The sequence below is a fragment of the Macaca fascicularis genome, chromosome 13, assembly GCF_037993035.2.
Source record: "Macaca fascicularis isolate 582-1 chromosome 13, T2T-MFA8v1.1".
NCBI classification, from domain to species: domain Eukaryota; kingdom Metazoa; phylum Chordata; class Mammalia; order Primates; family Cercopithecidae; genus Macaca; species Macaca fascicularis.
In genome coordinates, this window is record NC_088387.1 from 52,861,098 (window position 1) to 52,876,632 (window position 15,535).

The 15,535-nt window shown below is 40.9% G+C and overlaps 1 protein-coding gene across 1 annotated transcript in view; it reads right to left on the bottom strand.

Moving 5' to 3' along the window:
- The window catches only part of ANTXR1 (ANTXR cell adhesion molecule 1), a 238,011-nt gene that overhangs the window by 153,258 nt on the left and 69,218 nt on the right, over positions 1–15,535 (bottom strand). Inside the window, exon 9 of the mRNA XM_045369174.2 lies at positions 6,723–6,783. Coding sequence (XP_045225109.1) covers positions 6,723–6,783 — 61 coding nt within the window. The remainder of the gene's footprint in view (positions 1–6,722; positions 6,784–15,535) is intronic.

Here is a 15,535-nt window from a genome sequence, read left to right on the forward strand (position 1 = left end):
TGAACATTTTAGTTGTTTTTGGCTATTAAAAATAGAGTTGCTAAGAATATTTCTGCACAAGTCTTTCTTTGTTTGGACATAGATTTCCTTTTCTCTTAGGTAAAACCTCAGAGTGGAATGGCTGGGCCATATGGTAGGTATATATTTAATTTTTTAAGAAACTGCCAAAACTCTTCCAAAGTGTTGTGCTGTTTTGTATTTGTGTATGAGAATCCTTCCTCTACATAGAAATATCTTTAAATGAAAGGAAAGATTGAGCAGAGAATGACGCAATCCATTTGGAAGAGGTGACCGAAGGTTTGAAATGAATGCTTCGAAAAACAATGAAAAGTGAGAGAAATACACCACTATCTGATATTGCTTGAATGTGTCTGTTTTAAACATCAAAATTTCCAATGGTAAACATGACGCCTTAAATGACTTTCTTTTTGTGCCAACTCACCCAGTTTTATCAGAAACAGTGGGAAACACAGTAGAAATACAACTGCTGCTGAAATGACAGTGTGAGGAGCTAATTATAACTTTCTTCCGGTTCTGGAGTACAGGAACTTCAAGTGTAGAGCAGTTGGCAAGTTGCACACTTGATTCCAATTAGTTCCTTCCTGGCATCCTTGCTTCCATAGCACATTGTGAACTATGGCAGTTGGAGGCCAACTGAATGGGACCACAGAAAGATTGTGCTCAGGCACACAGTGCATTTTCCAGAGAGGAGCTAAATTAGGCTGGGCCAAATGGGTCCATATTCTTAATTAAACAGAGGCTAATCTGCAAAAATATTTAATTAGAAACTTTAAAAAAGAGTCTATATTGGGAGCAGAATTACTGAAATACAAGTAATGTCAAAGTTGCTACAAAGGGTTTCCACATAGCAGGTGACTTCCTGCATGTTTTGGAACAGGGACTGTAAATACAGTGACATAAGCACCATGCTGAATGGCAACCACATGCTTGGCCTGGGTACTGGGGTGACAATGGGGAGTGGTGAGGAGTACCGTGAACTGGAAAGTGTATATGCTTCTTTTAAAGGAAGTGATTCAGTCCTCAATAATCATTAACTTGTAATAAATACAGGTTCAGTGTTGTCAGTTCTGATTTTTCAAGACAAGATGAAAATCTGTATTTTTAGGTGAAATTCGATTTTCTAAATGTTAGCAATAAATTTAAGTAAAAAAATGCAGTATGAAGAAGAATATATATGCAGGTCAGATAGGACTTGTAGGCTGCCAGTTTATAACCTCTGAGAGTGGAGGAGTTCTGGGAAGGTTATCTCTCTTTATATATGTTCACCAATGCAGTGATTGAAATTCTTTTTGATTTTTTTCTTTCTTTTTTTTCTTTTTTTGAGACGGAGTCTTGCTCTATCGCCCAGGCTGGAGTGCAGTGGCGCGATCTCGGCTCACTGCAAGCTCCGCCTCCCGGCTTCACACCATTCTCCTGCCTCAGGCTCCCGAGTAGCTAGCTGGGACTACAGGAGCTCGCCACCATGTCCAGCTAATTTTTTGTATTTTTAGTGGAGACGGGGTTTCACCGTGTTAGCCAGGATGGTCTTGATCTCCCGACCTCGTGATCTGCCCGCCTTGGCCTCAAAAGTGCTAGATTACAGGCATGAGCCACTGGGCCCGGCCCGAATTCTTTTTGATGGCAGCAGATTAGATATTCTCTCCACTCCCTCTCCCCATTAAGAGTTCCAGTTAAAAATGCAAAACAGTTCCAGGAATACTGGTTTCCTCAGTTATTGAGAAATAATCAGCCATTAATACCTTAGTGGAAACTGATTTAAATCTTTTAGAAATCTGAAGCTGTAAAGGAGACTCGGAGGAGGTTTTCTCCAGATAGCATCTGCTTACAGATGGCCGTTCTGCCACTGCTCACATGGGGGGAGAGCTCAGACCGTCCACTCCATTGTTGGAAAGCTTTAGTTGTACAAGTTGCATGTGGTAAGCCAAACTCTGCCTCACTGAATTCCTCCCCAACCCCTCCATGGTGGTATCCTGGAGATATACATAATATGCCTAATAATTTCTTTCTGCATGGGAATCCTCCAAATATCTAAAGATGCTCTTGTGAGTATCTCAATTCCTGGCCTTAGTCTCCGTGATGACTTCAGTTTTTCCTCATTGCACAGGCATCTCATTAGTGCTCTCACTACTCTGTAAGCAGACCTCTGCTACAGTGCTTACTGCATGGTTTTGTAATTTATTTGAACATATGACGATCTCCCAGAGTGAACTGTGAGTTTCATAGGGGTGTGGGTGGATTTGGGACTAAGTCTTATACATTTTTGTGTTCATATATTTTCACGTGGGTTGGTGCATAAAAGACACTAAGAATTGATGAAAAGAAAGGAGGGAGAAAGGCAAACAGGAAGAAAAAGGGAAAGAAGAAAGAAAAAAGCAAGGAAAGAAGGAAATGAAAGAATGAATCCATGAATGAATTATAATGTGATTTCCAGATCCATTACCTCTACGCCTATGGGCATGCCTTTGTCAATGCCATTCTTAAAATGTGGGACTTGAAACCATGGTCTGAACATGGAATAGGACTGTTAGTTCTCCTGACCTGGACACTGGATGGTTATTGATGCACCCTAAGATTGTGTCAGCTTTTCTTAGTCAGAGGCATTCTTGTTGGGGAGCAAGACAACTGTGATCATTCTTGTCTTTTCTCCTGTCTACCGTTAATTGTTACCAAGTCAGGATTCCCTAAACCTACCTGTATGTGAAACTGGATATTTGAACCCAAGTTCAACACTTTATATTCGTCCCATTAAATTACACCTTGTTAGGCGCAGCCCAGTATATAAAGGCCAGTGCTGGATTTTGGCTTTATTGTCATTATCTCGCTGCCTCACCCAGAGCTCAGTTTGCTGTCAGAACCATTGCTGGTGATGGGCTGGGGTTGAGAGCCAGCTGAGATCACTGTCTTAGGGGAATGCAATCATCAGCATAGAGTGTCTTGAGCAGGACAGACCTGGGTAGGGCTCCACAGCAGGAGCTGTTCTAGGGGCCAAGGAAAAGAAGGAATTCACAGAGAGTGAGGGGAGGAGGCTAAGAGGAAAGGTTTTTGATGAAAGCAAATTTTACCTTCTTCATAGATCTGTCTAGGGATTGGTCCCACCATTATACGTTAGAAATGCGAACAATCAGTTATTTCCTTTTTACTCTCTCCCCCAATACATGTGAGTTAATTAATCATTTTGCAGATACTCTTCCCCAATTTTCTTTCAGTGGAGAAATATACAGGAATGCTTTTCTCACCTAGGTATGACGTTATCAACATCATGATTCTAACGCTGGCCTTTAATCCTTAATAAGATGATGCTGATAACAAGCCATCTTGTTTTGCATAACAATTTATACTTTTCAAAGCACTTTCATATAAATACCTGTATCTTCGAACTAGCTTAATAAAGTCACAGAGGGGCTATGCCTCGCTCTGACAGGCATCTGGACAATGACATGGGCTCCCAGGCCTCCTGAAAGCTATGTTTACTCCAGAGAATAGTCAACAAGAAATCTTCAAGGAAATCTGTGGAAGAAATGTTGATGTAAGGATATCTTTTGGGAGTTTCATTCTCTTCTTAGAAATGTTATTCTGTAATCAGCATGTTTAAACCCTTATGACTCGAATTTGAGAGATGGGAGCTTGCCTTTTTCAAGATCTAGTTCTAGCTTTCATCATTGTGTCTTGTTTTAATTTTTTCTTTATAAGAAATAAAGATAATATGATTGGATAGTTTACTCTGATATAGATAACTATTGTTTATAAAATATGTAATATTGCACATAAGCCAGAGATTTTAAGACAATCTAAAGAAAGATTTCTTAGATTGGATTTACCAGATTTGTCTATTTGATTGGTTCTACCAAATAAACAACACTTGGAATAATTTATCTGTTGAATTGCTTTGTTTAAATTTATTAGTGGATTGTGTATTTGTTTCTTGTATTTTCCTTAGCTTTCCCAATATTATCTTTTAATTCTTAATTCATTTATTTTTCTATTTCACTTGATGAGAAACTTTGAAATCTATGAATTTGATATGATCAGATGCTGATATGATATGTTCGGACCCTGGTATTTCTGTGTCATTTTTGTGTAGTTTAGGTGGTGTTTTTATTGTCTTGAACACCTTAATGGTATATAAGGGGTATTGTTTACTTTTTGAGGTTAAAATTACTTACAAAGGCAATTTTCCATTGTCTAAGTGGTGGAGATTTTTCCTTTTACTTTGGTCTTACTCTACCTTTGTCTATTAATTTTAGATTTTGCTTCATTTTAGTTGCAGTTCAAAGGTATGTTAACTTCTTATGGTTGGTGAAAGGAGTTAATAAGGGCCAAATAGGCAAATATTAGTGGCATTTTTTTTTTAATGAATACATGAATCAAGACATTTAGTCAACATTTATCGGCCACCTAGTAAGTGCCGGGTACTCTGCTAGGCAGTAAGAAGTAGAGAGAAATAAGGTTCCTTCTCTATCTTTAAGGAGCCTACAGGGAGGGAATTCATTATACTAGTGAATTAACAGAAACTGTGTTCATTGTCTTTAGACTTTCTGATTCATTCCAAGGTTGCACAACACATCCAATTAGATTGCTAAACTCAAAGTCTGGGTTTTCTTCATGAATGCAATAATTGCACAGTTAAGGAACTCCCTTATTTTCTAATTGTTTTAAAATTACAGAACCATAAAATGTATGTTTATAAAACAACCCACACACACAGCATGAGATTTAATTAATCAAATATCCTACTCAATTCCTCTACCTGAAGCACACAGAACCCAGAGGTGAATTTACGTTGAGGCTCATGAAGCCTAACTGAGGCTCCTCACTGCACAGGCCCCTTACGAAGCCCTGGCGCTGCATTCATGTGGTCATATGTTTTTGTCAAATTTGCCTAGGTAAGATTTCTGAATTCTTAAAGAGATTCTCACCGATCTACCTCTGTGGCAATCACATTAACCCCTGCCATCTGTGTGGTCAGGTAGCAATTTATCTAAAGGTCAGTGGGTAATCTTTTGGGATTGCCTTTCTTTGGGAAATTAGTACATATTTCTGAATAGTCAGTCACCAAGTATTTTGCTAACAACTTTATGTATGTATGCATTTATGTATGTACATACGTATTTATGTATGCATGCTGTATATTTATGTATGTACATAACTAGCTACTAAGTATTGATAACAACTTTATATCTTTACATATATACTTGATGTTTTGCTGCTGGCACCAATTTTTCAGTGCATCTAACTCCCCGAAAGTCTTTCAATTATTCTAAAATATAGCCCAGAAGCTGGAATAAAATCCTTAAGGAGTTCCCTCATTTATACCAGTAAAATATGCCATAAACATTGACATGTGTAGTGTTTGAAGAGGCCTGAAAGTTCTTCCTTTAATGCGTCCTACCTTATCAGGTTGTATGACATATTTTCTGTTGGTAAATTAATAACTGGCACTGTATTTTGGGAGGCTGAAAAGGTGATATCAACAATAAACTCTCAATGATGAAAGATGCAAGTTTCTGGGGGACAGGAACTCATACAGAGTTTTTCCTTCCTGTATCTCCAGCACCTTGCACAGTGCCTGGCATGCAGCAGGCACTTAAGAATACTTTTCGAATGAATGAAAGAAGAGTGATGGGGAACCTGTCAAGAATTATATGAGAAGCGCCAACATGGTTGAAGTTTTAAGCAGTCCGTTAAATATGAAACAGAGCATGACCCTGATTTTGATCATTTAGAGAAAAACTTGTGACTCGAAGAAGGCTGATTCTTTAAATAGAGACTTCCTTATTAATGACAAAGCTATATGGCTCTCTACAGGGACAACCAGAGCCATCCACTACCATTGTGTGAGGACTGGCAGATTAAACAGTTAAGATAAATATACTAACTGTGTGAGAAGGCCAGCATCCAACTAAAAACTGAAGTATAACAGTATTTCCAGTGTGGCCTATGACCACCATGATTGTCTGGTACCTGCAGGGCCTCATGAAAAAGAGAGGTGATTCCATTTCTATCCAGAGGTAGGGTGTTGGTAGTCACTCAGTATTCAGTGTAAGAATCCAGTATTTCTAACAATTCCCTTCTAATTAGGTCCCATGAAAGAAGATAAATTTTTTCTTTTTTTTGAGACGGCGTCTTGCTCTGTTGCCCAGGCTGGAGTACAGTGGTGTGATCTCGGCTCACTGCAACCTCTGCCTCCCAGGTTCAAGAGATTCTCCTGCCTCAGCCTCCCGAGTAGCTGGGATTACAGATGAGTGCCACTACACCTGGTCAATTTTTTGTATTTTTAGTAGGGACAGAGTTTAACCATGTTGGCCAGGCTGGTCTCCTGACCTCAAGTGCTGACCTCCAGTGCTCTGTCTGCCATGAGGTCAGACCTCAAGTCCTGCTGACCTCAAGTCCTGACCTCAAGGGCTCTGCCTGCCTTGGCCTCCCAAAGTGCTGGGATTACAGGTGTGAGGTGCCACGCCCAGTGAAAGAAGATAATTTGGACAGATTTTTTTTTTTTTTTTTTAACTTCCAAACAACTGACATGTGGCTTCCTTCTTTCCTTTTTTCCTTGGAGCAAATTTGGTTAGCAATTTCAACTCTTCTTTTCACCCTCCCCCTTCCTGTTCCTCTTTCCCACCCCACCACCAATGAAGTACATATGTGACTGGAACTCAAAATATCATAAATTGTCTGAAAGCAATTAGCATTTCATTTCAATTTACCTCCTGCACATATGGTGGATGGTTCAGCTGCTAGAATTTCAATGCAGGACTTCTTCAAAATCTAGGAGGAGAGGAAATAAAAGTCAATGAACAGCTTATTTTGTTCAAAGATAGAATTAGGGTTTTGCTTTTAGCTACTGAGATAGAGATAGGAAGGTTCAAGGACATTTGGTTGCAGTGGGGATGGGGGTGGGAGGAGTCTAACATCTTGACTAGTACCAATGCCAAACATTTATTAAGCCAGATTGTGCTAGATGCTGTTGGGTGTCCTAAAAGCCCTAAGAATTATTCATTCATTTGCTCTTTTGACAGGTATTTACTGAGCCTATGCTACGCCAATCCTAGTTTTTGCAGAGGTTTAACATAGGGTTGTGGAAATGGGACTTAACACTGGAAATGATAAATGCCAGTGGCCACTCATATTGCAGGTGAAAGGGTGCAAGAGTAGACCGTAGGAACTGCAGAGTTTATGGAGGAGATGCTGGGGCAGGTATGCTAGGAAAGGCTTCACGGAAGAGCTGGGAGCTGAGGGTGGGACTCAAATGAAAGGGAGTGGGTTAGGGGAGGGTTAGGGTCCAGGCAGGGAATGGTGTGAGTAAAGGTGAGAAGGAAAAAGTACATAGACTTCTTGAACTGGAACAAAGGCAGCTTGAAAAATAGAAAAAAAAAGAGTGATGCTAGATAGAGCTGGAGAGACAGGATGGAGATGGTCAACTCTCCACAGGAGCTGCCTAGTCAGATGACTGAGAGTTCCTTTTTTGCTTGAAAAGTCTGGAAAATGTGAGCTTAGAAGGGGGCACTTGTGCCTCACTCTTCAGGAAGACCTCCTGAGACTCATTTAAATGGAAATGTACACTTGTCCACAAATGAATCTTACAGGGTTGAGTGGAGAGTCGGGGGAGCCCTGTGACTTCACAGGAGTTAATAATGAAGACTTTTGCTGGCTAGAGCAGGGTTTCTCACCGGTAGCGCCTAAGTTTCTCTCCACCATTTACAAATCCTACCTTGAGAATATTGATTCTAGAATTTGAATCAAGTATTCTAAACATGTATAAGACATTGAGTTAATTTACCAACTAAATGCAGTATCTTTACTTAATTTGGAATTTGAGATGGTTTAGAGGGCTGAAGGAAACCCTTTCTCTATTCATGAAAAGGGCATTTGTTAAAACAACTGATGATATGATTATAAAACTTAAAGTCTGTGAAAGAAGACAGCATCTTTTAGCATTGGGAAATGCCCATTTATTTGCATTGTTGTATTTATTTACATATGCGTCTTTGTTCCAGCTTAAGTGATACATCCTAAGACACAAATGAAAGAGAATAAATGACAATGTGGGGCTGACTAAAGGGAAAATAAAGGGAAGATGATGCAAGAAGTGAGAATAGCATAGAAAAAATCTGCTGTGAGGAGCTTATTTCCTTGCTACAGCGGACTTAGTTCCAGGCTTTCTAGTAGCAAACGAAAAGGACAGCCAATATTTATGAGCTTTCTCAATCTGTGCAATGAAAACAAATCACTTTCTCAGAAGAGATCATATTTACCCATTCCAGAGAGAAATCTGGGCATCCTTATAGAGAAGCATTGCGAAAGAAAATGAACAAACATGCTTAAGAAAATATTAATATGCATTTATTGAGATAGGTTATCTCCCCATTATGTATTTTAGGTAACTCTATGTACCTGAATGTCACCAAAAACAACATTTCTCCTTGACAATCCTAAAATTCAGATTTTCTGGCTACTTTTCCTTCACTCTGTAGAACTTCATGGCATTTTTGTACTTCGATTCCCTTATTTGTTTGCAGCATTCTCCTGACTCTGCAGTTGGAAGTAATTTGTTCCTTCAGCTTCTGCCTCATTTCCTCAGCCTCTGGCCTACCTAGCCACCTCCACCCACCCCAGACACAGGTACAGCCTCAGTTCCTCCCTCTGCCCTGACTGTAGCATGAAGGGAATGTTCCGGACTCCCATGTCCCTTGCCCATCTCTGTTAGAGTCAGCGGTCCTCATACACCTGCTCTGGGCATCTGGGGTCAAACACTGAGCTCCTGCTTTCCACTCATTGTCAGTCTAACTTGGGATCAAGGACCCCAAGGATATATCCTGGGCACCTGTGTTTCCCTGCTGGCTTCCCCAGTGTCTTACGGTTGATCTAGTCTTTTTGGTCTCTTGTGCATGTAGCACCATCCTAGGACTGGGGCTTGCTAGCATCCTGTGACTCATCCCAGACTGCCCTGCCTGAATTGTGAAGATTGTCCATTCGCCCACCCCCAAACTTGCTGCTATTGGGCTCTTCCCGTTTGATGGGGTACTTCAGCCAGTGGTTGCCGTGATTGAGGGAGGAAGCCACTCCCTTTGACTTGTCCTCAGGCACAAGTCTCCAGACAGCCCACATTTGAGAAACAGAGCTAGCCCAGAGGGGGAAACTTATTAAACAGTGATATTAAAATAACATGAAGCTGTTTTTTGATGTTTTAAATAAAATTCCTCAGGCATTTGACATCTCCTAATAAATCATTTTATCATCCACAACTAAAGACTTCAAAACAGTCCAAGAACTAAAAAGAGTTTTGGACTAGTCCTGTCCTCATTCCCCAAACACACACATGACATTTTCACCCATCTGAGTTTCAACCAACCTTTTTGAACCAACTCTGATCCTTAACCAGGGATTGGTAAAGGAACCATCCGTGGGTCTTTGACCACAAAGGCACGCTGACAGGGGTTGTCATAATAAACACATGCTGTATTATTCTCTCAAAGTGTCTGCAATTAGCTGATAAATCTAAGGGGTGTATGGAGGGCCAAAAAATGTCAGCCAAGCAATCCAGTAAAAACACTGCTTTCCCAATCTTAACTTAAAACATCTGGAAGGATGCAACACAGCCAATAGAGTAAAATTTATCAGTGAGGGGGATGGGCAGGATTTGTCTGGGACTGAGACTCCTACTCATTTGAAAGGTCTGGTCTCAAAAGGTAGGAAGTCACAATGGCAGTTGGTGGATTTGAAGGGTTCTCTTGGTTCTTAGCAGCCAAGACTGTATGGTAATCAGCCTGTCTGAACTGTAGCAGACAGCAGATCAGCTCAGGGACTGGAGACTGTGTGGGAGTGGGGAGGCCCAGGCAGTGGTAGCCATGGCAGAGATGTAGACACAACACTGGGGAATCGTTGATGGGAAATCACTAGATGCAGTGGAAGAGACTCACACAGGGTAGGGCTGATGTTAGAGGTAAGAGCCTTTGAGGTGAGGGTATGATTGATCTGCAGAGGAGAGAGGGATAAGATCACTGCATGCCTCAACTATAATCCTACGTGAGGAGTTGGGTCTTGGCCCTGGTCCGTATTTACCTGACCTATGCTCCTTTATAAATCCCTTAACTTTTCTGAACCCCAATTTTGGAAAGCAGTTTAGTATCCTGAGTAATAGCTTGGAATCTGGAATCAAATAGCTGAGGTCAACTCACTCATGAGCTGTGTGACCTTGGACATGTTCCATAACCTGAGTCCCTGTTTCCTCTCTATAAAGGTGGGATAACAATAGTATCTACCTGAAGTACTAGCATAAAGTTGTTGTGTTGGGAAGATGAAATGAGATCACACAGGCAGAGCCCATAGCACAGTGCCTAAAACCTGATAAGTAATCAACTAATGGTAGCTATTACTATCGAGAACTTAGGCTCTGGAGACTGAGAAGATAGACTTGGACTCTGAATGGGTTTATATTCAAATCCAAGTCCCATCACTTACTGGCCATGTGGACTTGGACAAGTTATCAAACCTCCAAATCTCAGTTTCCTCTGCTGTAAAATGGGATAAGAAAAACACCAACTTCAAAGGGCTGTATGATGGTTAAATAAAATAACAGTCATGAATGCAGAGATATTTTATTGGTAAAATCAATCAGATTTAAGTAATAAAATTCATATTGGATTGGACAGTGAGGGAGAGCGTGAGATCAAGGAAAACTGACAAGGTTTTTGTCTTATAGACAGAACTAGACAGATGTGATTGATCCACAGATAGTTAACAACCCTTGGGTCACCAGCCAGCATGAGCACCTTTTGAAAATAAGTCACCAAGAAAAGTGGGCAAAACGGCCTTGACAGTAAAGCACTAAGAGAATGTCTGGCATGTATTCAAACAACAGTTGCTGGTAACTATTCCTTTGTCATTATTATTGCTACTGCTGCTACTTTTGGGCATGGACCGTGTTCACATGTGCTTAAACCCCATCGCCCACCACTGGCCTTCTGCTTAATCATATTTGCTGATAAAAACGGAACCAAGGTGAATGCTATTTTTCTGCCAACGTTTGGACAGATTTCAAAGAGAAAATAGATGGAAAAGTATGTTTGAAATCCATAAAGAGCTAAATAATTGTAATGTGTTGTTTCTGGTAAGTTTACTTTTGTACATCTCATTGGATTATGGGTGGGAGGACGGGTAAGAGAAGCAGCAGATGTACAAGAACTTTGCCAAGTTACAGGAGCTGTTTGATATATTTAAAGTGAAATCCATTGTGGGCCAGTCTGGGTTGTATATAAGAGTTTATTTTTTTCAAATTTTAAAAATCTAATGTCCTTTTTCATGAATTCTAAGTTCATGCAGAATTTTCGCAAGAACCTTTATAGAACTGTGAATATCTGCACAGAGTTATAAGGAAACCCTCCCTTATCATAGGCACAGCATAATTTTTTCTACTTGCTCTGCCTCTTGCTTCAATAAACAACCAATCTTTATTTACTTGGCCATTTCCTGTTGGAGGACTTTTTTGTGTGTTTATAATGGACCAACCTCTTTTATCCATTCACGGTATAGGTGCCTTTTGCTTTCACACATATTTCAGAAAGTCTTTCAGAGCATGTTCCTTGGTGTCTTATTTGTTGTAAAGGGTAAATTCTGGTTTAAAGATGTATGGGGCTTGAAGTACGCTGGTGCCAAGGATGGTTAACCATCTACTGACCACTTACATCTGTTCAGTTCTCTAAGACAAAAACCTGAACATTGAACTTAGCTTTGCTGTCTCTGTCACTCTCCAAATCCAATATGAGTTCTGCCACCTAAGTGCTGGTGATTTGACCAATGAAATATCTCTATATCCATGCACATTTTAATGTCAACTACCATCCTTTAGATAACTTATCCTAGTTTATAATTTACAGTTTTTTTTTTTTATTATTTGGTCACTGTCTTCTTAGATTATAAACTCTACAAGGAGAAGGATTGGGTTTGTTTTTACCCCTTATTATACTCACGATGAGTAGCCTGGCACATAGTAGGCATTAAATAAATATTGGATGAATAATTGAATAAATGACACACTTCCTGCACATCTTAATAAACTGGCATTATAGCATATTATGTATTAATCTCCCTTTCCCCCTATAAGTGTAACCTCAGGGTCTTCTGAATACAAGGCCATATTCTGCATCTTGTAATACTCCCCTTGTCTGATTAAGCACCACCATCTTTGGGGACTTGCTGCCTTCCCAAGAGGCCAATTTCAACACCTCGTTTTTAAAACATTGCTTACCTTAAAAAAAATAATGTTGTAGGTATATCATAATCACCTGTATTAGGTTGGCAGCTTTGTAAAGGCCTCAACACCTTTACTTGGGAAAAACATAGAGACCTGTGGTTGGAGGGTGGGGCTCAGCCACCCACAGAAGGGCCACACGCGTTATTATAGCTGATGGCAGAAAGCATGTTAGATAAGCCTGGGGACAGCCAGGCAGCTTGGGACACACAACTGGCTCAAACACATCTTCAGGATTGTCAATGTTGTCCCCATGAATTTTGAAATGATTTAATCTCTAATTAATAAAATGTTTTAAAAGTGCCTTTTCTAACTGCATTCTGCTCCACACTTTAATAGGTACACATATTGTTAACCATGGACGTTATCCCAGATCCTCGTCAGTTCTATAGAGTATGACTTTAAATAAAAATGGAATATGGCCAGGTGCAGTGGCTCATGCCTGTAAGTCCAGCATTTTGGGAGGCGAAGGTGAGAGAATTGCTTGGGGCTAGGAGTTTGAGACCAGCCTGGGCAACATAGCAAGACCCCATCTCTAAAAAAAAATCTTTACAAATATAAATGTGGAATATTATACACACATATTTCTGGGATTCATATATGATTTTATGTACACTAATACACTATACCAAATACATTATACCACTCTTACATGCAAGAAAACACACTTTGAAGCAGTTTGTGTATCTTAAACAATAAAGCTTATTCTTAAAACACACCAAAGTTTTTGTCTGAGGGAGGGCACCCCACTCAAATAGATGCTACTCTGTTAGTTTCACACTCAATGAGAATCTGATCCGAAGGAGTGTAGGATAAACAAAGCTCTAAAAGTGAGGAAATTCATTTGTTTCCCCACTAAACCACTTTCCTCTCATGTTTGCAGGAGAAAAGCTCAGAGAGCTGGGAACTCCAAAATGTGGTTTATTTAATAAGATGAGCAGACTGGAAAAGTGAGTGGCCCTTCCTGGGAGCTGATTTCGTTCTAAAATTCTGCTGTTGCTTTTACAGTGGGTTTCAGCAGATTCCTCGATATAGGAGGAGGGGCTGCAGGAAGAATGGGAATGATCTGAGGATTAACTGAACATGCCCCTCTGCAATCTTTGTAGCCTCTTCAAGCTCTGGGAATTCTTGTTCAATTTGGACTTTTTAATAAGCTGAATAGAAATAACAGTGGAGGAGAAATGCCTGGCCTGAGTGTCTGCAAAATCTGAGTCTAATTAATGACTGCTGAGGCAAACGAATTTTTTAAAAAAAGATTTTCTGCCCACTACTGAAATTACAATTGATTCTATTTATGTTTTGTATCCCAGCCTGCTAATGTGAATGGTGCCCAGAATGCCATGTTTTACAGACGCAATCTTGGAAGAGAGGGGAGGGGAGGGGCTGAGGGGATTTTACAAGAAACAGCCACAGACTGCCCTCTTGTTGTGCAGTATAGGTCTTCCCTGGGTCACAAAAGCTGTATGGTACTCTGGGTTGCTTTATAATTAATAAATATGCAAAGCACAGTGCTGGATATCATGGGAAATATGACACACAGGGCAGTCTTTGAGATTGCACAACTTAGCATGTGACCAGGAGGAATGGCGGACGGCATGGAACAGATCCCACATGCCAAGTAAGAGCTTTCAACAATTGGTGCTACTGGAGTCCAAGGCAGGGAGAGCTCATGGAGGAGGAGAGAGCAGGGCAGGCTTTTGTAGAGATGGGAAGACTGAAGGGTGCCTTTGGACAAGATTCAGATGGGGTGAAGGAAGGGAAGGAGGTTGCCTAATTTATGAGAAGAGCTGCTGCTGCTGAAATGTGCCTCCCCATCTACTAGCGCTGGAAAAGGGATTGGTTCAATAAGGCAGGCACTTTCTAGGACTTTGGGAATGTGACATGAATTTTGATCATAGGAAAACCCTTTGCAGTCTTTCTGGGGTCTTGGAAGAGTAGCTGGGAGGCAAGCCTGGAAGACAGATTTCGCCTTTTATCACAGCTTTGTTAGGGCCTGGGCCAGATTAGGGGGTTACATTGCTTCCCTTGAGTGGAAGGGACAAATCAGCCAGGATCTGGTTTTCATACATAAAATAAATTTATATATACCATGGAATAGATTGATTCCTCGGTTCCGTTGATCTCCCAGTTTCCCCGATAGCAAGGATGGTCATGCCACAGCTTGCGAGAAATCCTTGCAAATATAGTGTGTTTGCTCAATGCTTGTTGTTTACTGTTGACCAAACATGCAGAAAGCTCTATGTGCTGACTCACTCTGCTTAATAGGAAGCCCAGTGTCGGCTTAAATATTTATCCTAGGGAAATTCTCCTAAATGGAGATGGCTTGGTGCCAGCAACTATGGGCTGTCCTTTTCAGTGTCTTTGGTTTCAAGCACTACCCTCAATTGCACACCAAGTGGGGATAGCTGGGAGGAGGAGCTGGCATCGTGGTAAGAAGGCCAAGTGTTGGGATTCAAAGTTGCTGACCCATTTCAGTGTTATCTGAACCCAGCTTTCATGCAGGTTCCTGTTTCACTGCCTGAAGCATTTTTGAAAAGGCAAACAAAGACCCAGGAGCCTTGCTGGACCTTTGCTTCACATTTTTGCTAGAGGGCTGGTGCTAAATTCACCAGTTGCGGTCAGTGGAAATTCCCTGAAGAAGCCACAATATGAGAAGGCACAGGAATAGTTTCTTCCTTTACAGTGTTACTGGCTTAAAGGGCTACAATCTTCCAACCATCCAGACTTCTTGTAATTTTATCACCGTATTCTGCAGAAGCGAGTGGGAAAACTGTCATGGTGCTCAGAGTCCTGTGCAAGTGTGGAAGGGGAGATGTTCCTTTCAGCCTGTGTCAATTCTCCAGCTTCCCAGGACAATGGTACTTCATCTGTTGGGCAGTAATGATTTCTGAAGGTGTTCTCCACCTGGTAGTAAAAGGCAAAGTGCTCCCCTGCCCATCCACAGTGTATTCGGATCAGGCCACATGGATTCTGGTCTTGCCTCTGTCAAGCCAGTTCACTTTTTTGGTCCTCAGTGTCTTCCTCTCAGAAATGGGGCTGCTTCCTGGCCTGCCTGCATTGTTCAGTAGAGCACAGTGGGCATTCACATCGTGGGCATTAGAAAGACTTGAGTCTATTCGGGATCACTATTCACTGTGCTGTGTGGCCTTGGACAAGTTAGTGAATCTCTCTGAACTTTTAGTATCTTCTTCTATAAATGGGGTAATGATTTCTATATCAAATGGTACCTGTGAAGATTCAAGGAGATGATTATGTGAAATGATTTGCACA